General features: G+C 46.9%; 1 protein-coding gene across 1 annotated transcript in view; it reads left to right on the forward strand.

The window, feature by feature from the left end:
• The window catches only part of ciita (class II, major histocompatibility complex, transactivator), a 51,877-nt gene that overhangs the window by 25,851 nt on the left and 5,166 nt on the right, over positions 1–20,860 (forward strand). Inside the window, exons 6-20 of the mRNA XM_090194489.1 lie at positions 165–440; positions 4,424–4,552; positions 5,302–5,370; positions 7,748–7,801; positions 9,720–9,833; positions 10,173–10,219; positions 10,305–10,469; positions 10,690–12,606; positions 14,913–15,364; positions 16,708–16,887; positions 17,165–17,230; positions 17,411–17,491; positions 17,596–17,679; positions 20,025–20,108; positions 20,543–20,626. Of these exons, the coding sequence (XP_090050615.1) occupies positions 165–440; positions 4,424–4,552; positions 5,302–5,370; positions 7,748–7,801; positions 9,720–9,833; positions 10,173–10,219; positions 10,305–10,469; positions 10,690–12,606; positions 14,913–15,364; positions 16,708–16,887; positions 17,165–17,230; positions 17,411–17,491; positions 17,596–17,679; positions 20,025–20,108; positions 20,543–20,626 (3,802 nt within the window). The remainder of the gene's footprint in view (positions 1–164; positions 441–4,423; positions 4,553–5,301; positions 5,371–7,747; positions 7,802–9,719; positions 9,834–10,172; positions 10,220–10,304; positions 10,470–10,689; positions 12,607–14,912; positions 15,365–16,707; positions 16,888–17,164; positions 17,231–17,410; positions 17,492–17,595; positions 17,680–20,024; positions 20,109–20,542; positions 20,627–20,860) is intronic.

Here is a 20,860-nt window from a genome sequence, read left to right on the forward strand (position 1 = left end):
TGTTGTTTCTGCTTGGCTTATTAAAGACTTAAATAAGCTGTTGTTTCTTGGCCGTAGCAGAAGCCTGCACTCACAACGGCCCCATATAGAGGTATGACGTCAGTAACAGTTGGTTGATTGGTTGATTGAAACAACAGTGTCCTCTGTGATGTTGTCCCTGACAGAGCTTGGTGACGGACAGAGGAAGAGGGGATCGACAGAGGCTGGTGACGGACAGAGGAAGAGAGAGACAGAGCTTGGTGACGGACAGAGGAAGAGGGGATCGACAGAGGCTGGTGACGGACAGAGGAAGAGGAGATCGACAGAGCCTGGTGACAGACAGAGGAAGAGAGCGAAGAGGAGAGCGACAGAGGCTGGTGACGGACAGAGGAAGAGGAGATCGACAGAGCCTGTGGACGGACAGAGGAAGAGAGAGACTCAGACAGACTCTCCCATCAGAGGTAAGAACCAACTCTGTTTCTACCTTCTCCCTTATCCCTGAAGTGTACACTCTTTCACTCTCCCTTATCCCTGAAGTGTACACTCCATCACTCTCTCTTATCCCTGAAGTGTACACTCAATCACTCTCTCTTATCCCTGTAGTGTACACTCCATCACTCTCTCTTATCCCTGTAGTGTACACTCCATCACTCTCTCTTATCCCTGTAGTGCACACTCCATCACTCTCTCTTATCCCTGTAGTGTACACTCCACCACTCTCTCTTATCCCTGTAGTGTACACTCCTTCACTCTCTCTTATCCCTGTAGTGTACACTCCATCACTCTCTCTTATCCCTGTAGTGTACACTCCATCACTCTCTCTTATCCCTGTAGTGTACACTCCATCACTCTCCCTTATCCCTGTAGTGTGCACTCTTTCACTCTCTCTTATCCCTGTAGTGTACACTCCAACACCCTGACCAAACCAAAATAAAAAGTCTCAGGACGTGACAGTAACCCCACCCCAAAGGTGCGGACTCCGGCCGCAAAACCTGAACCTACAGGGGAGGGTCTGGGTGGGCATCTATCCGCAGTGGCGTCTCTGGTGCGGGACGTAGACCCCGATCCACCTCTGGCTCACCCCATTTTGGTGGCGCCTCTGGTGCGGGGACCCTCGACACGGGCCCCGGACTGGGGACCCTCGCCGCGGGCCCCGACTGTCTTTACTTCAGTTCCTCTACAGTGAGGTAGTGTGGCTGAGAGACTGGTATATAGGAACGTGGGGTTCAGTTCCTCTACAGTGAGGTAGTGTGGCTGAGAGACTGGTATAGAGGAACGTGGGGTTCAGTTCCTCTACAGTGAGGCTGAGAGACTGGTATATAGGAACGTGGGGTTCAGTTCCTCTACAGTGAGGTAGTGTGGCTGAGAGACTGGTATAGAGGAACGTGGGGTTCAGTTCCTCTACAGTGAGGTAGTGTGGCTGAGAGACTGGTATAAAGGAACGTGGGGTTCAGTTCCTCTACAGTGAGGTAGTGTGGCTGAGAGACTGGTATAAAGAAACGTGGGGTTCAGTTCCTCTACAGTGAGGTAGTGTGGCTGAGAGACTGGTATAGAGGAACGTGGGGTTCAGTTCCTCTACAGTGAGGTAGTGTGGCTGAGAGACTGGTATATAGGAACGTGGGGTTCAGTTCCTCTACAGTGAGGTAGTGTGGCTGAGAGACTGGTATAGAGGAACGTGGGGTTCAGTTCCTCTACAGTGAGGTAGTGTGGCTGAGAGACTGGTATATAGGAACGTGGGGTTCAGTTCCTCTACAGTGAGGTAGTGTGGCTGAGAGACTGGTATAGAGGAGCGTGGGGTTCAGTTCCTCTACAGTGAGGTAGTGTGGCTGAGAGACTGGTATAGAGGAACGTGGGGTTCAGTTCCTCTACAGTGAGGTAGTGTGGCTGAGAGACTGGTATATAGGAACGTGGGGTTCAGTTCCTCTACAGTGAGGTAGTGTGGCTGAGAGACTGGTATAGAGGAACGTGGGGTTCAGTTCCTCTACAGTGAGGTAGTGTGGCTGAGAGACTGGTATAGAGGAACGTGGGGTTCAGTTCCTCTACAGTGAGGTAGTGTGGCTGAGAGACTGGTATAAAGGAACGTGGGGTTCAGTTCCTCTACAGTGAGGTAGTGTGGCTGAGAGACTGGTATATAGGAACGTGGGGTTCAGTTCCTCTACAGTGAGGTAGTGTGGCTGAGAGACTGGTATATAGGAACGTGGGGTTCAGTTCCTCTACAGTGAGGTAGTGTGGCTGAGAGACTGGTATAAAGGAACGTGGGGTTCAGTTCCTCTACAGTGAGGTAGTGTGGCTGAGAGACTGGTATAGAGGAGCGTGGGGTTCAGTTCCTCTACAGTGAGGCTGAGAGACTGGTATATAGGAACGTGGGGTTCAGTTCCTCTACAGTGAGGTAGTGTGGCTGAGAGACTGGTATAGAGGAACGTGGGGTTCAGTTCCTCTACAGTGAGGTAGTGTGGCTGAGAGACTGGTATAAAGGAACGTGGGGTTCAGTTCCTCTACAGTGAGGTAGTGTGGCTGAGAGACTGGTATAAAGAAACGTGGGGTTCAGTTCCTCTACAGTGAGGTAGTGTGGCTGAGAGACTGGTATAGAGGAACGTGGGGTTCAGTTCCTCTACAGTGAGGTAGTGTGGCTGAGAGACTGGTATATAGGAACGTGGGGTTCAGTTCCTCTACAGTGAGGTAGTGTGGCTGAGAGACTGGTATAGAGGAACGTGGGGTTCAGTTCCTCTACAGTGAGGTAGTGTGGCTGAGAGACTGGTATATAGGAACGTGGGGTTCAGTTCCTCTACAGTGAGGTAGTGTGGCTGAGAGACTGGTATAGAGGAACGTGGGGTTCAGTTCCTCTACAGTGAGGCTGAGAGACTGGTATATAGGAACGTGGGGTTCAGTTCCTCTACAGTGAGGTAGTGTGGCTGAGAGACTGGTATAGAGGAACGTGGGGTTCAGTTCCTCTACAGTGAGGTAGTGTGGCTGAGAGACTGGTATAAAGGAACGTGGGGTTCAGTTCCTCTACAGTGAGGTAGTGTGGCTGAGAGACTGGTATAAAGAAACGTGGGGTTCAGTTCCTCTACAGTGAGGTAGTGTGGCTGAGAGACTGGTATAGAGGAACGTGGGGTTCAGTTCCTCTACAGTGAGGTAGTGTGGCTGAGAGACTGGTATATAGGAACGTGGGGTTCAGTTCCTCTACAGTGAGGTAGTGTGGCTGAGAGACTGGTATAGAGGAACGTGGGGTTCAGTTCCTCTACAGTGAGGTAGTGTGGCTGAGAGACTGGTATATAGGAACGTGGGGTTCAGTTCCTCTACAGTGAGGTAGTGTGGCTGAGAGACTGGTATAGAGGAGCGTGGGGTTCAGTTCCTCTACAGTGAGGTAGTGTGGCTGAGAGACTGGTATAGAGGAACGTGGGGTTCAGTTCCTCTACAGTGAGGTAGTGTGGCTGAGAGACTGGTATATAGGAACGTGGGGTTCAGTTCCTCTACAGTGAGGTAGTGTGGCTGAGAGACTGGTATAGAGGAACGTGGGGTTCAGTTCCTCTACAGTGAGGTAGTGTGGCTGAGAGACTGGTATAGAGGAACGTGGGGTTCAGTTCCTCTACAGTGAGGTAGTGTGGCTGAGAGACTGGTATAAAGGAACGTGGGGTTCAGTTCCTCTACAGTGAGGTAGTGTGGCTGAGAGACTGGTATATAGGAACGTGGGGTTCAGTTCCTCTACAGTGAGGTAGTGTGGCTGAGAGACTGGTATATAGGAACGTGGGGTTCAGTTCCTCTACAGTGAGGTAGTGTGGCTGAGAGACTGGTATAAAGGAACGTGGGGTTCAGTTCCTCTACAGTGAGGTAGTGTGGCTGAGAGACTGGTATAGAGGAGCGTGGGGTTCAGTTCCTCTACAGTGAGGTAGTGTGGCTGAGAGACTGGTATATAGGAACGTGGGGTTCAGTTCCTCTACATTGAGGTAGTGTGGCTGAGAGACTGGTATAGAGGAACGTGGGGTTCAGTTCCTCTACAGTGAGGTAGTGTGGCTGAGAGACTGGTATAGAGGAACGTGGGGTTCAGTTCCTCTACAGTGAGGTAGTGTGGCTGAGAGACTGGTATATAGGAACGTGGGGTTCAGTTCCTCTACAGTGAGGTAGTGTGGCTGAGAGACTGGTATATAGGAACGTGGGGTTCAGTTCCTCTACAGTGAGGTAGTGTGGCTGAGAGACTGGTATATAGGAACGTGGGGTTCAGTTCCTCTACAGTGAGGTAGTGTGGCTGAGAGACTGGTATATAGGAACGTGGGGTTCAGTTCCTCTACAGTGAGGTAGTGTGGCTGAGAGACTGGTATAGAGGAACGTGGGGTTCAGAAGTGATAAAGTCTAACCTTTAGTTTAGGTATTGATGTTCTTGGCTTGTTTTTAAAATGGAACTGAATTAATCAAACTGAATATTTTTTTTTTGTGTTCTCTGTAGGCTGTGCTGGCTCTCCTCCCCTCTCGGCCGTGACTCTCTCTCCTCCTCCTCCCAGACTTGTCCAGATCGCTCCTTCTCTCCTTTACATTCCTGGGTTTGGGACTGCTACTTTCGTCTCTTCGTGTAGCAGTAAGTGTGATGATGATGATGTTATGGGCTGGTTTCCTCACAATGAAGAGTTAATGCTGGACTCATAAAGTACTTTCAATGGAGATGTTTCATATAGTCCATCTGTAGGGAGGGAGGGAGGGAGGGAGAGAGAGAGAGAAAGGGAGGGAGGGAGGGAGAGAGAGAGAGAGAGAGAGAGAGAGAGAGAGAGAGAGAGAGAGAGAGAGAGAGAGAGAGAGAGAGAGAGAGAGAGAGAGAGAGGGAGAGGGAGAGGGAGAGGGAGAGGGAGAGGGAGAGGGAGAGGGAGAGAGAAAGAGGGAGGGAGGGAGGGACCTGTGCTCTGTGTGTGAGAGAGTAACCTGTGCTCTGTGTGTGAGAGAGTAACCTGTGCTCTGTGCGTGAGAGAGTAACCTGTGCTCTGTGTGTGAGGGAGTAACCTGTGCGCTGTGTGTGAGAGAGTAACCTGTGCTCTGTGTGTGAGAGAGTAACCTGTGCTCTGTGCGTGAGAGAGTAACCTGTGCTCTGTGCGTGAGAGAGTAACCTGTGCTCTGTGTGTGAGAGAGTAACCTGTGCTCTGTGTGTGAGAGAGTAACCTGTGCTCTGTGTGTGAGAGAGTAACCTGTGTTCTGTGTGTGAGAGAGTAACCTGTGCTCTGTGTGTGAGAGAGTAACCTGTGTTCTGTGTGTGAGAGAGTAACCTGTGCTCTGTGTGTGAGAGAGTAACCTGTGTTCTGTGTGTGAGAGAGTAACCTGTGCTCTGTGTCCTTACAGATGGCTCAGAGCTGCAGCTGGTTCAAGCCCCTGTTTTCGGCTTCTCAAGATCTCCCACCTACATACTGAGTGAGTGTGTGTGTGTCTGTGAGTCAAATCAAAGTTCATTGGTAGCGTACAACGTTTAGCAAAATGCTTCTGTTTCTAGCTCCAACAGTGGAGCAAAATGCTCCTGTTTCTAGCTCCAACAGTGGAGCAAAATGCTTCTGTTTTTAGCTCCAACAGGGGAGCAAAATGCTTCTGTTTCTAGCTCCAACAGTGGAGCAAAATGCTCCTGTTTCTAGCTCCAACAGTGGAGCAAAATGCTCCTGTTTCTAGCTCCAACAGTGGAGCAAAATGCTTCTGTTTTTAGCTCCAACAGGGGAGCAAAATGCTTCTGTTTCTAGCTCCAACAGTGGAGCAAAATGCTTCTGTTTCTAGCTCCAACAGTGGAGCAAAATGCTTCTGTTTCTAGCTCCAACAGTTGAGCAAAATGCTTCTGTTTCTAGCTCCAACAGTGGAGCAAAATGCTCCTGTTTCTAGCTCCAACAGTGGAGCAAAATGCTCCTGTTTCTAGCTCCAACAGTGGAGCAAAATGCTCCTGTTTCTAGCTCCTGCAGTGGAGCAAAATGCCCCTTTTTCTAGCTCCAACAGTGGAGCAAAATGCTTCTGTTTTTAGCTCCAACAGGGGAGCAAAATGCTTCTGTTTCTAGCTCCAACAGTGGAGCAAAATGCTCCTGTTTCTAGCTCCAACAGTGGAGCAAAATGCTCCTGTTTCTAGCTCCAACAGTGGAGCAAAATGCTTCTGTTTTTAGCTCCAACAGGGGAGCAAAATGCTTCTGTTTCTAGCTCCAACAGTGGAGCAAAATGCTTCTGTTTCTAGCTCCAACAGTGGAGCAAAATGCTTCTGTTTCTAGCTCCAACAGTTGAGCAAAATGCTTCTGTTTCTAGCTCCAACAGTGGAGCAAAATGCTCCTGTTTCTAGCTCCAACAGTGGAGCAAAATGCTCCTGTTTCTAGCTCCAACAGTGGAGCAAAATGCTCCTGTTTCTAGCTCCAACAGTGGAGCAAAAAGCTTCTGTTTCTAGCTCCAACAGTGGAGCAAAATGCTCCTGTTTCTAGCTCCAACAGGGGAGCAAAATGCTTCTGTTTCTAGCTCCAACAGTGGAGCAAAATGCTCCTGTTTCTAGCTCCAACAGTGGAGCAAAATGCTCCTGTTTCTAGCTCCAACAGTGGAGCAAAATGCTCCTGTTTCTAGCTCCAACAGTGGAGCAAAAAGCTTCTGTTTCTAGCTCCAACAGTGGAGCAAAATGCTCCTGTTTCTAGCTCCAACAGTGGAGCAAAATGCTTCTGTTTCTAGCTCCAACAGTGGAGCAAAATGCTTCTGTTTCTAGCTCCAACAGTTGAGCAAAATGCTCCTGTTTCTAGCTCCAACAGTGGAGCAAAATGCTTCTGTTTCTAGCTCCAACAGTGGAGCAAAATGCTCCTGTTTCTAGCTCCAACAGTGGAGCAAAATGCTTCTGTTTTTAGCTCCAACAGGGGAGCAAAATGCTTCTGTTTCTAGCTCCAACAGTGGAGCAAAATGCTTCTGTTTTTAGCTCCAACAGGGGAGCAAAATGCTTCTGTTTCTAGCTCCAACAGTGGAACATGTATGTCCGTGAGTCTGTGTTTCTGTGACTCTGTGTGTCCATGACTCTGTGAGTCTGTGTGTCCGTGACTCTGTGTGTCCGTGACTCTGTGTGTCCGGGACTCTGTGTGTCTGTGACTCTGTGTGTCCGTGACTCTGTGTGTCCGTGACTCTGTGTGTCTGGGACTCTGTGTTGTGTGTCCGTGACTCTGTGTGTCCGTGACTCTGTGACTCTGTGTGTCTGTGACTCTGTGACTCTGTGTGTCTGTGACTCTGTGACTCTGTGTGTCCGTGACTCTGTGAGTCTGTGACTCTGTGTGTCCGTGACTCTGTGTGTCCGTGAGTCTGTGTGTCCGTGAGTATGTGTGTCCGTGACTCTGTGTGTCCGTGAGTCTCTGTGTCCGTGACTCTGTGTTGTCTGTCCGTGACTCTGTGTTGTGTGTCCGTGACTCTGTGACTCTGTGTGTCCGTGACTCTGTGTTGTGTGTCCGTGACTCTGTGACTCTGTGTGTCCGTGACTCTGTGACTCTGTGTGTCCGTGACTCTGTGTTATGTGTCCGTGACTCTGTGACTCTGTGTGTTCGTGACTCTGTGACTCTGTGTGTCCGTGACTCTGTGTTGTGTGTCCGTGACTCTGTGTGTCCGTGACTCTGTGTGTCCGTGACTCTGTGTTGTGTGTCCGTGACTCTATGTTGTGTGTCCGTGACTCTGTGTTGTGTGTCTGTGACTCTGTGTGTCCGTGACTCTGTGTTGTGTGTCCGTGACTCTGTGTTTCCGTGACTCTGTGTTTCCGTGAGTCTGTGTGCCTGCGTGTGTTACCTGACGTACTGTGTCCTTGCAGTGTCTTCTCCCTCGCTGTCTCCTAGAACCCTCGACATCCTACCTCTCTCTCCAGGTGAGTGCTGACCAACATCAACACCTCAATTTGACCCAACTTTGTACTGTGTTGTGACTGATAGAGTAACTCCCATATGGCACCCTATTCCCTATCTAGTGCACTACTTTAGACCAGAGCCCTATTCCCTATATAGTGCACTACTTTAGACCAGAGCCCTATTCCCTATATACAGCACTACTATAGACCAGAGCCCTATTCCCTATATAGTGCACTACTATAGACCAGAGCCCTATTCCCTATATAGTGCACTACTTTAGACCAGAGCCCTATTCCCTATCTAGTGCACTACTTTAGACCAGAGCCCTATTCCCTACATAGTGCACTACTATAGACCAGAGCCCTATTCCCTATATAGTTTACTACTATGGACCAGAGCCCTATTCCCCATATAGTGCACTACTATAGACCAGAGTCATATTCCCTATCTAGTGCACTACTTTAGACCAGAGCCCTATTCCCTACATAGTGCACTACTATAGACCAGAGCGCTACTAGTGCACTATATATAGGGAATAGGGTTCTATAGGGCTCTGGTCTAGAGTAGTGCACTAAATATAGGGAATAGGGTTCTATAGGGCTCTGGTCAAGAGTAGTGCACTATATATAGGGAATAGGGTTCTATAGGGCTCTGGTCAAGAGTAGTGCACTATATAGGGAATAGGGTTCTATAGGGCTCTGGTCTAGAGTAGTGCACTATATATAGGGAATAGGGTTCTATAGGGCTCTGGTCAAGAGTAGTGCAATATATATATAGAGATAATAGGGTTCTATAGGGCTCTGGTCAAGAGTAGTGCACTATATATAGGGAATAGGGTTATATAGGGCTCTGGTCTAGAGTAGTGCAATATATATATAGAGATAATAGGGTTCTATAGGGCTCTGGTCTAGAGTAGTGCACTATATATAGGGAATAGGGTTCTATAGGGCTCTGGTCTAGAGTAGTGCAATATATATATAGAGATAATAGGGTTCTATAGGGCTCTGGTCAAGAGTAGTGCACTATATATAGGGAATAGGGTTCTATAGTGCTCTGGTCTAGTGTAGTGCACTATATATAGGGAATAGGGTTCTATAGGGCTCTGGTCTAGAGTAGTGCACTATATATAGGGAATAGGGTTCTATAGGGCTCTGGTCTAGTGTAGTGCACTATATATAGGGAATAGGGTTCTATAGTGCTCTGGTCTAGTGTAGTGCACTATATATAGGGAATAGGGTTCTATAGGGCCCTGGTCTAAAGTAGTGCACTATATAGGGAATAGGGTTCTACTCAGAGTCATTGATGAGACAGGGGGATTTACTTCCTGCATGACTGAGAGCAGCTTCCTTCAGAGGGGGAATACCATCCATTCATCCATCCATCCATTCATTCATTCATTCATCCATCCATTCATTCATTCATTCATTCATTCATTCATTCATCCATTCATCCATTCATTCATCCATCCATTCATCCATTCATTCATTCATTCATTCATTCATTCATCCATCCATTCATCCATTCATCCATCCATTCATTCATCCATTCATTCATTCATTCATCCATTCATTCAATCATCCATTCATTCATCCATCCATTCATCCATCCATTCATTCATCCATCCATTCATTCATCCATTCATTCATTCATCCATCCATTCATCCATTCATTCATTCATTCATTCATCCGTCCATTCATTCATTCACCCATCCATTCATTCATCTATTCATTCATTCATTCATCCATCCATTCATTCATTCATTCATCCATCCATTCATTCATCCATTCATTCATTCATCCATTCATTCATTCATTCATTCATCCAGTCATCACTGACCTCACTGATACTGAGTCAATAAGTCAATCAACATGAGTTTGAATACTGGGTGTGGTTGTTACTCATGTTGTGTGTGTGTGTGTGTGTGTGTGTGTGTGTAGTTGACGGTGAGGTAGCTCCAGACTCGATGTGTTCGTATCCTCCTGGGTCTCTGTCTGACTGTGCCAGCCAAGCCCTGTCTCCCCCCTCTGCCTCCCCCCTCTCCCCCAGGACAGGTGAGTTAGAGTCTGTCCTCTCCCTGTCTCTCTGTTATCTAACTGTCCTCTCCCTGTCTCTCTGTCTTCTCCCTGTCCCTCTGTCCTCTCCCTGTCTCTCTGTCCTCTCCCTGTCCCTCTGTCCTGTCTCTCTGTCCTCTCCCTGTCTCTCTGTCCTCTCCCTGTCCCTCTGTCCTCTCCCTGTCTCTCTGTCCTCTCTCTGTCCCTCTGTCCTCTCTTCCTCCTGACCCTGTACCCTATATATGCAAAAAACATCTTAAACAAAGGCAATCACTTGAGAATGTTACTGTGTGTGTGTGTGTGTGTGTGTGTGTGTGTGTGTGTGTGTGTGTGTTACAGAGGAGTACATTCACCAAGCCAAGGCTCACCTGAGGGGAATGTGCCAGGTAAGACCAAGAGGGACAGATAGTTGGGACTTTTTTCAAAAGACAACTCTACCTGTCTCTCCAACCAATGACGTTGTCTCAACAGGAGATGGAGGCGGGCCTTAGCCTGGCGTCCCACTATGTTGACGTGCGATTGGTCCAGAGGCAGATCCTGATTGGCTCAGGGAAGAACACCAGCAAGTGCCTGGAGAAAGATTTGGTCGTTATCGGAGACGCGGAGAGGAGGCGGGGCTCGTTGGCCAGGAGTCAGGTCAGACCCTGTGACATCATCGTTACGTCGTCACCTACAGAGACACTATTAGTATTTAGTCCGAAGGCTGTCGTTACGTTGTCATTACAGGTTTTTCTTCCTCGGTTTATGATTCTGTCTGTCAGGAAAAAGTAATTAAATAATAAATTATAATTATAATTATAAATAATAATAAGTGTAATTAATAATGAATGTATTTATTGTCTGTGTTTGTCGTCAGGTGTTTGAGAGCGGGGAGAAACCCAAACGTTCCATCGTGTTGCTAGGCAACGCCGGCATGGGCAAAAGCACGCTCATCAAGAAGCTCTGCGTTGATTGGTCCGACGGCCTCCTGCCTCAGTTTGACTTTGTGTTCTTACTGGACGGTAAGGCTCTGACCCTCCCCCCCGAGCCGACCTATAGCCTACGGTCCCTCCTCCTACACCTCTCCTGCCCCCACCCACGGGATGTCTTCAATCAGGTCCTCTCTGTCCCGGAGCGTGTGCTGGTGATATTCGATGGCTTCGAGGTGGTGCGTGACTTGGAGGGGCTGCTTCAGTCTCCAGCGGATGACAGTAAAGGGGAGAACTACAGCGTTAGACAGCTGTTCTCAGGTCTGCTCCAGAGGAAGCTGCTACCAGGCTGCTCTCTGCTCCTCTCTGCCCGACCACGAGGCACCGTCAGTGGGCTGCTGAAACGGGCTGACAGCCTCCTGGAACTCTCTGGCTTCTCCCCTCCGGACATCGAGAGATACCTGGGACAATACTTCTCTGGACAGTCCCTAGAGGCCCCAACCTCAGTCCCAGCCTCAGACTCAATCCCAGTCCCAAACTCAGTCCTAGCACCAGTCCCAGACTCAGTCCTAGCCTCAGCCCCAGTCTCAGTCTCAGTCCCAGTCCCAGTCCCAGTCTCAGTCTCAGTCTCAGTCCCAGTCTCAGTCCCAGCCTCAGTCCCAGTTTCAGTCCCAGTCCCAGTCCCAGTCCCAGTCCCAGCCTCAGTCCCAGTCACAACCTCAGTCCCAGTCCCAACCTCAGCCTCAGTCCCAGCCTCAGCCTCAGCCTCAGCCTCAGCCTCAGTCCCAGTCCCAGTCCTAGTCCCAATCCCAGTCCCAGCCCCAGTCCCAACCTCAGTCCCAGTCCCAGTCCTAGCCCCAGTCCCAGTCCCAGTCCCAGTCCCAGTCCTAGCCCTCACCAGGCTCCATAGCCAGCCGTACCTTCTGTCTATGTGTTGGAACCCAGCTCTGTGTCACATGGTCTGTCTGCTTCTAGAACACTGGGATGTTTCGGACCCACTCCCCTCCACGCTGACGGGACTGTGTTACAGTGTGTTGCTACTAAAGATGAGACGACACACCCGGAAACACACACACTGTCAAACCCTACCCCAAACTCAAACCCAGGCACACACTCACACCCTTAAACACAGTCAAAAACACACCCTGAAACACACACGCAACTGGACACGAACACACATCCGCACTCGCTCTCACACTCAATCCCAAAATCAATTAGAAGACGAGAAGAGGAGGATAGAGACGAGGGAGGAGGAAGAGAGGGAGGAGGGTGAGAAAGAGAGAGAGGAGAAGAGGGAGGAGGAAGAGAGAGAGAGGGAGGAGGGAGAGAAAGAGAGAGAGGAGAAGAGGGAGGAAGAGAGAGAGAGGGAGGAGGGAGAGAAAGAGAGACAGATGAAGAGGGAGGAGGGAGAGAAAGAGAGACAGGAGAAGAGGGAGGAGGAAGTGAGAGAGAGGGAGGAGGAAGAGGAAGAGAGCGAGGAGAAGAGGGAGGAGGAAGAGAGAGAGAGGGAGGATGGAGAGGAAGAGAAAGAGAAAGAGAGAGAGGAAGAGAACAGGTGTGTTCTGTCAGAGTTGAGCGGTCTGGCTTGGCAGGGGGTTAAAGGTCATTCATCTCTCCTGACCCTGACTCTGGACAATACCGTCTGTGTCAAGCTGCGGTTGTTTGGCCTGAGGACTGGACTGGTCCATTCTCACTGGCTGAGGGGGGAGCAGGGCAGAGATTGTGGCGGTGGCGGTGGCGGCGTGAGTTCCGACAACATCCTGTCCTGGGCCCACCCTTTCCTGCAAAGCTTTCTGGGCGGGGCCCACCTGTCCGTCTCCAGCTGTGTGTCTGACCGTGCTCTGCTGGCCCAGATACTACCACAGGTAGAATGACTGTTTTCTATTGAAACTCTGTCTGTCCATATGTCCCTCTGTAGACTATGACCTGAACCAGCACCTCCTAGCTCGGAGTCTGTGTCTTTCCTATGTCTGTGATATGTGGTTGTTCCTCACAGCTTCCTGAAAATGAATGTACTGACGGGAAGTGGCTCTGGATAAGAGTGTCTGCCAAATGACTAACGTGTAAATGTACTCCTGTTCTACTCTACCCTGTTCTGCTCTACCCTGTTCTGCTCTACCCTGTTCTGCTCTACCCTGTTCTGCTCTACCCTGTTCTGCTCTACCCTGTTCTGCTCTACCCTGTTCTGCTCTACTCTGTTCTGCTCTACTCTGTTCTGCTCTGTTCTACTCTACCCTGTTCTGCTCTACCCTGTTCTGCTCTACCCTGTTCTACTCTACTCTGTTCTGCTCTACTATATTCTACTCTGTTCTACTCTACTCTGTTCTACTCTACTCTGTTCTGCTCTACTATATTCTACTCTGTTCTACTCTACTCTGTTCTACTCTACTCTGTTCTGCTCTACTATATTCTACTCTGTTCTACTCTACCCTGTTCTGCTCTACCCTGTTCTGCTCTACCCTGTTCTGCTCTACCCTGTTCTGCTCTACCCTGTTCTGCTCTACCCTGTTCTACTCTACCCTGTTCTGCTCTACCCTGTTCTGCTCTACTCTGTTCTGCTCTACTCTGTTCTGCTCTACTCTGTTCTGCTCTACCCTGTTCTGCTCTACCCTGTTCTGCTCTACTCTGTTCTGCTCTACTCTGTTCTGCTCTGTTCTACTCTACCCTGTTCTGCTCTACCCTGTTCTGCTCTACCCTGTTCTGCTCTACTCTGTTCTACTCTACTCTGTTCTGCTCTACTCTGTTCTACTCTACTCTGTTCTGCTCTACCCTGTTCTACTCTACTCTGTTCTACTCTACTCTACTCTGTTCTACTCTACTATATTCTACTCTGTTCTACTCTACCCTGTTCTGCTCTACCCTGTTCTGCTCTACTCTGTTCTACTCTACTCTGTTCTGCTCTACTCTGTTCTACTCTACTCTGTTCTGCTCTACCCTGTTCTACTCTACTCTGTTCTACTCTACTCTACTCTACTCTGTTCTACTCTACTATATTCTACTCTGTTCTACTCTACCCTGTTCTACTCTACTCTGTTCTGCTCTACTCTGTTCTACTCTACTCTGTTCTGCTCTGTTCTACTCTACCCTGTTCTACTCTACTCTGTTCTGCTCTACCCTGTTCTGCTCTACCCTGTTCTACTCTACTCTGTTCTACTCTACTCTACTCTACTCTGTTCTACTCTACTATATTCTACTCTGTTCTACTCTACCCTGTTCTGCTCTACCCTGTTCTGCTCTACTCTGTTCTACTCTACTCTACTCTACTCTGTTCTACTCTACTCTGTTCTTCTCTGTTCTACTCTACTCTGTTCTGCTCTACTCTACTCTACTCTACTCTGTTCTACTCTACTCTGTTCTGCTCTACTCTGTTCTACTCTACTCTGTTCTACTCTACTCTGTTCTGCTCTGTTCTACTCTACTCTGTTCTACTCTACTCTGTTCTGCTCTACTCTGTTCTGCTCTGTTCTGTTCTACTCTACTCTGTTCTACTCTACTCTGTTCTACTCTATTCTACTCTACTTTGTTATACTCTATTCTACTCTACTCTGTTCTACTCTACTATGTTCTACTCTATTCTACTCTACTCTGTTCTACTCTACTCTGTTCTATTCTACTCTGTTCTACTCTACTCTGTTCTACTCTACTCTGTTCTACTCTATTCTACTCTACTCTGTTCTACTCTATTCTGTTCTACTCTGTTCTACTCTACTCTGTTCTACTCTACTCTGTTCTATTCTACTCTATTCTACTCTACTCTATTCTACTCTACTCTGTTCTACTCTGTTCTATTCTACTCTATTCTACTCTACTCTGTTCTACTCTATTCTACTCTATTCTACTCTACTCTGTTCTATTCTACTCTGTTCTACTCTACTCCATTCTTCTCTGTTCTACTCTACTCTGTTGTACTCTACTCTGTTCTACTCTATTTGATTCTATTCTACTCTATTCAACTATATTCTACTCTGTTCTACTCTGATCTACTCTGTTCTACTCTACTCTACTCTGTTCTACTCTGTTCTACTCTACTCTGTTCTACTCTACTCTATTCTACTCTACTCTGTTCTACTCTACTCTGTTCTACTCTACTCTATTATACTGAACTCTGTTCTACTCTATTCTACTCTGTTCTACTCTACTCTACTCGGCTCTACTCTACTCTACTCTGCAGCCCAGGGGGAGGCGACGGCCTCAGGGAGAGTGTCTGGACCTTGCTCAGAGATTCGCTGTCGGTCTGCTTTTCCGGAACAATGCGGAACTCCGGGATCTGGCCACCCTGGATACCGGCGCCATGAAAGTGGTGGCGGCCAAGCGAGCCGCTGTGATATCACACCTGGAGAACCTTCACCATGGCGACCTGAGCCCCGCTCGGCTCCTGGAGGCGTGTCACTGCGTTTACGAGACAGGCGACATCCGCTTGGTCAGGCACCTGGTACGGAACCTTCCCGAGGTTCTGTCGTTCCAAGGGGTTCCGCTGTGCCCCGCCGACGCCTTCGTAGTGTGGAACCTTTTGGACCAGTGTAGAACGCTGAGGAGGAGGTTCTGTCTGGGGCTGGAGGACACAGGACTGAGGATGACAGGATTAAAACTACTGACGGGTCTCAACAACATACACTCATACAGGTACTGGTACTGTTACACTGATAGACCTGCTACAGATCTGTTACAGTGTATATCTAGAACAGTATAGATCTGTTACAGTATAGATCTAGAACAGTACAGATATGCTACATTATATATCGAGAACAGTATATATCTGTTACAGTATAGATCTGTTACATTATATATCTAGAACAGTATAGATCTGTTACATTATATATCTAGAACAGTATAGATCTGTTACAGTATAGATCTGTTACATTATATATCTAGAACAGTACAGATCTGTTACATGATATATCTAGAACAGTATGTATCTGTTACAGTATATATCTAGAACAGTATAGATCTGTTACAGTATAGATCTGTTACAGTATATATCTAGAACAGTATAGATCTGTTACAGTATAGATCTAGAACAGTATATATCTGTTACAGTATAGATCTAGAACAGTATAGATCTAGAACAGTATAGCTCTAGAACAGTATAGATCTAGAACAGTATAGCTCTGTTGCAGTATAGATCTGTTACGGTATAGATCTAGAACAGTATATATCTGTTACAGTATAGATCTAGAACAGTATAGATCTGTAACAGTATATATCTAGAACAGTATATATCTGTTACAGTATAGATCTAGAACAGTATAGATCTAGAACAGTATAGATCTGTTACAGTATATATCTAGAACAGTATATATCTGTTACAGTATATATCTGTTACAGTATAGATCTAGAACAGTATAGATCGAGAACAGTATATATCTGTTACAGTATATATCTAGAACAGTATAGATCTAGAACAGTAAGATCTGTTACAGTATAGATCTAGAACAGTACAGATCTGTTACAGTATATATCTAGAACAGTATATATCTGTTACAGTATAGATCTGTTACAGTATATATCTAGAACAGTATATATCTGTTACAGTATAGATCTAGAACAGTATATATCTAGAACAGTATATATCTGTTACAGTATATATCTGTTACAGTATAGATCTGTTACAGTATAGATCTAGAACAGTATATATCTGTTACAGTATAGATCTAGAACAGTATATATCTGTTACAGTATAGATCTGTTACAGTATAGATCTAGAACAGTATATATCTGTTACAGTATAGATCTAGAACAGTATATATCTGTTACAGTATATATCTGTTACAGTATAGATCTAGAACAGTATATATCTGTTACAGTATAGATCTGTTACAGTATAGATCTAGAACAGTATAGATCTGATGTTCTCACTCTACTGTATGTAGAACTTTGTCATGCACATTTAGTTTTCTGTGTGTTTTGAACACGACTCTAACGTGTGTTTGTGTGTGTGTGTGTTTGTGTGTGTGTGTCCGTCCCAGGGCGTGTATCGCTGACACCATCACTCTGTGGGAGGAGCTAGAGCAGAGTGGGGAGGAGGAGCTTCTAAAAGCGGTTGTGTCCAAGTTGACCCTTAACCCTTTCAGAGCCACACAGGTGTCCCACGTCCAACACCTGTCCACACTGGTCAACATACACACAAGCAGGAGACTGTCAGAGAGGTATGCCAATACAGCACACACACACACACACACACACACACACACACACACACACACACAACCACACACACACACACACACACACACACACACACACACACACACACACACACACAACCACACACACACACACACACACACACACCATCTACAATACAATACAGTAGACAGTAACCTGCCCAGCTCTTGTTACAGCCATCTACAATACGTAAACACACATATATATATATATACTGGTATGTTCAAAGCCGTTGTGATGTGTCCGTCATCATTTCAGCCAATCAGATGGTGTCCTGGGGGAGGGTCTACCGGCAGTCAGAGATCTCCACAAGCTGGAGTTTGAGTGAGTGTCATTATTCAACCACTATCACTAGGTAATAAGTCAATACACTTTAATTTGACTAGGTAATAAGTCAATACACTTTGATTTGACTAATTAATAAGTCAAGAGTTACCACTCTGACTAGGTAATAAGTCAAGAGTTACCACTGGTTTGATAAAGTGTGTTTGTGTGTGTTTACAGGTTGGGGCCAGTGGATGGTCCTCTGGCGCTCCCTAAACTCCTGGAGCTGCTGCCAGCCCTGCACAGTCTACATCACCTGGAGTAAGTATCGCTCTACTGATGGACCACGGGACAACGGCTTTCACTTTATTTCGCTGTCGGTCTAACCTCTCTGTCGGTCTAATCTCTCTGTCTCTCTCACCCAGTCTGGAGAACAGTAAACTGGGGGACAGTGGGGCTGAGGGGCTGGCTGGAGCTGTGCTGTCTCTCTCCTCTCTGCAGATTATCAAGTAAGAAACCTCACACTGAGCTCTCTACTGTCTAGATCAACCTGTTCATCACTGAGCTCTCTACTATCTAGATCAACCTGTTCATCACTGAGCTCTCTACTGTCTAGATCAACCTGTTCATCACTGAGCTCTCTACTATCTAGATCAACCTGTTCATCACTGAGCTCTCTACTATCTAGATCAACCTGTTCATCACTGAGCTCTCTACTGTCTAGATCAACCTGTTCATCACTGAGCTCTCTACTATCTAGATCAACCTGTTCATCACTGAGCTCTCTACTGTCTAGATCAACCTGTTCATCACTGAGCTCTCTACTGTCTAGATCAACCTGTTCATCACTGAGCTCTCTACTATCTAGATCAACCTGTTCATCACTGAGCTCTCTACTGTCTAGATCAACCTGTTCATCACTGAGCTCTCTACTATCTAGATCAACCTGTTCATCACTGAGCTCTCTAGTCTAGATCAACCTGTTCATCACTGAGCTCTCTAGACTCTAGATCAACCTGTTCATCACTGAGCGTCCTAGTCTCTAGATCAACATGTCCATCACTAGGCTCTCTACTGTCTAGATCAACCTGTTCATCACTGAGCTCTCTACTGTCTAGATCAACCTGTTCATCACTAAGCTCTCTACTGTCTAGATCAACCTGTTCATCACTGAGCTCTCTACTATCTAGATCAACCTGTTCATCACTGAGCGTCCTAGTCTCTAGATCAACATGTCCATCACTAGGCTCTCTACTGTCTAGATCAACCTGTTCATCACTGAGCTCTCTACTGTCTAGATCAACCTGTTCATCACTGAGCTCTCTACTGTCTAGATCAACCTGTTCATCACTGAGCTCTCTACTATCTAGATCAACCTGTTCATCACTGAGCTCTCTACTGTCTAGATCAACCTGTTCATCACTGAGCTCTCTACTATCTAGATCAACCTGTTCATCACTGAGCTCTCTAGTCTAGATCAACCTGTTCATCACTGAGCTCTCTAGACTCTAGATCAACCTGTTCATCACTGAGCGTCCTAGTCTCTAGATCAACATGTCCATCACTAGGCTCTCTACTGTCTAGATCAACCTGTTCATCACTGAGCTCTCTACTGTCTAGATCAACCTGTTCATCACTGAGCACTCTACTATCTAGATCAACCTGTTCATCACTGAGCTCTCTACTGTCTAGATCAACCTGTTCATCACTGAGCTCTCTACTATCTAGATCAACCTGTTCATCACTGAGCTCTCTAGTCTAGATCAACCTGTTCATCACTGAGCTCTCTTCTCTCAAGATCAACCTGTCCATCACTGAGCTCTCTACTGCCTAGATCAACCTGTTCATCACCAAGCTCTCTACTCTCTAGATCAACCTGTCCATCACTGAGCTCTCTACTGTCTAGATCAACCTGTCCATCACTGAGCTCTCTACTCTCTAGATCAACCTGTTCATCACTGAGCTCTCTACTCTCTAGATCAACCGGTTCATCACTGAGCTTTCTACTCTCTAGATCAACCTGTCTATCACTGAACTCACTTGTCTCTAGATCAACCTGTCTGTCACTGAGCTCTCTACTCTCTAGATCAACCTGTTCATCACTGAGCTCTCTACTCTCTATATCCACCTGTCTATCACTGAACTCACTTGTCTCTAGATCAACCTGTCTGTCACTGAGCTCTCTACTCTCTAGATCAACCTGTCCATCACTGAGCTCTCTACTCTCTAGATCAACCTGTCCATCACTGAGCTCTCTACTCTCTAGATCAACCTGTCCATCACTGAGCTCTCTTGTCTCTAGATCAACCATCAACCTGTCCATCACTGAGCTCTCTACTCTCTAGATCAACCTGTCCGTCACTGAGCTCTCTACTCTCTAGATCAATCTGTCCGTCACTGAGCTCGCTAGATAATATCGATCTGTAGATCTCTGGGGTCATTATGACCCAGAAAAGGTTGGTGACCTCTGCCCTAGATAATATCTATCTGCACTATATTTTCAGTCAGTTACTGTGCTTTTGTTAACAATGTTTATGGTATCTCCTCCTCTCCCCTCCTCTCCCCTCCTCTCCTTTTTCCTCCCCTCCTCTCTTCTTCTCTTCCTTCCTCTCCTTTTTCCCCTCCTCCTCTCCTTTCTCCTCCTCTCCTCTCCTCCCCTTCTTTCCTTTCTCCTCCCCTCCTCTCTTCTTCCCTCCCCTCCTCTCCTTTCTCCTCCTCTCCTCCCCTCCTCTCCTCTCCTCCCCTTTCTCCTCCTCTCCTTTCTCCTCCGCTTCTCTCCTCCCTCCTCTTTTTCCTCCTTTCCCCTCCTCTCCTCCCCTCCCCTCCCCTCTTCTCTTCTCTTCTCTTCTCTCAGTCTGTCCCAGAACTGTATAGGAGACCAGGGAATAGAGAGTCTGGCTCCTGCTCTGTCTACCCTCCCCTCGCTGCACTGTCTCAGGTATACACACACACACACACACACACACACACACACACACACACATCCTGTCTATTCTCCAGTCTGTAATCTGATGGTCTAATCCCGTCTATTGTCCAGTCTGTAATCTGATGGTCTAATCCCGTCTATTGTCCAGTCTGTAATCTGATGGTCTAATCCCGTCTATTGTCCAGTCTGTAATCTGATGGTCTAATCCTGTCTATTCTCCAGTCTGTAATCTGAACGGTCTAATCCTGTCTATTCTCCAGTCTGTAATCTGATGGTCTAATCCCGTCTATTCTCCAGTCTGTAATCTGATGGTCTAATCCTGTCTATTCTCCAGTCTGTTATCTGAAGGTCTAATCCAGTCTATTCTCCAGTCTGTAATCTGAAGGTCTAATCCAGTCTATTCTCCAGTCTGTAATCTGAACGGTCTAATCCTGTCTATTCTCCAGTCTGTACAGTAATGTGATATCTGACGGGGGTGCTGAGAGTCTGGCTGCTGTTTTACCTCAGATGACATCACTCAGTGACCTGGAGTAAGTCTGAATTATAAAAAATTACTGCAGTAAATCTGAATTATAAAACATTACTGCAGTAAGTCTGAATATAAAACATGACTGCAGTAAGTCTGAATTATAAAACATGACTGCAGTAAGTCTGAATTATAAAACATGACTGCAGTAAGTCTGAATTATAAAACTATACTGCAGTAAGTCTGAATATAAAACATGACTGCAGTAAGTCTGAAACATAAAACATTACAGCAGTAA

This window comes from Oncorhynchus mykiss, chromosome 13 (genome assembly GCF_057628025.1).
Source record: "Oncorhynchus mykiss isolate SJ-2025 chromosome 13, ASM5762802v1, whole genome shotgun sequence".
Taxonomy (NCBI): Eukaryota; Metazoa; Chordata; class Actinopteri; order Salmoniformes; family Salmonidae; genus Oncorhynchus; species Oncorhynchus mykiss.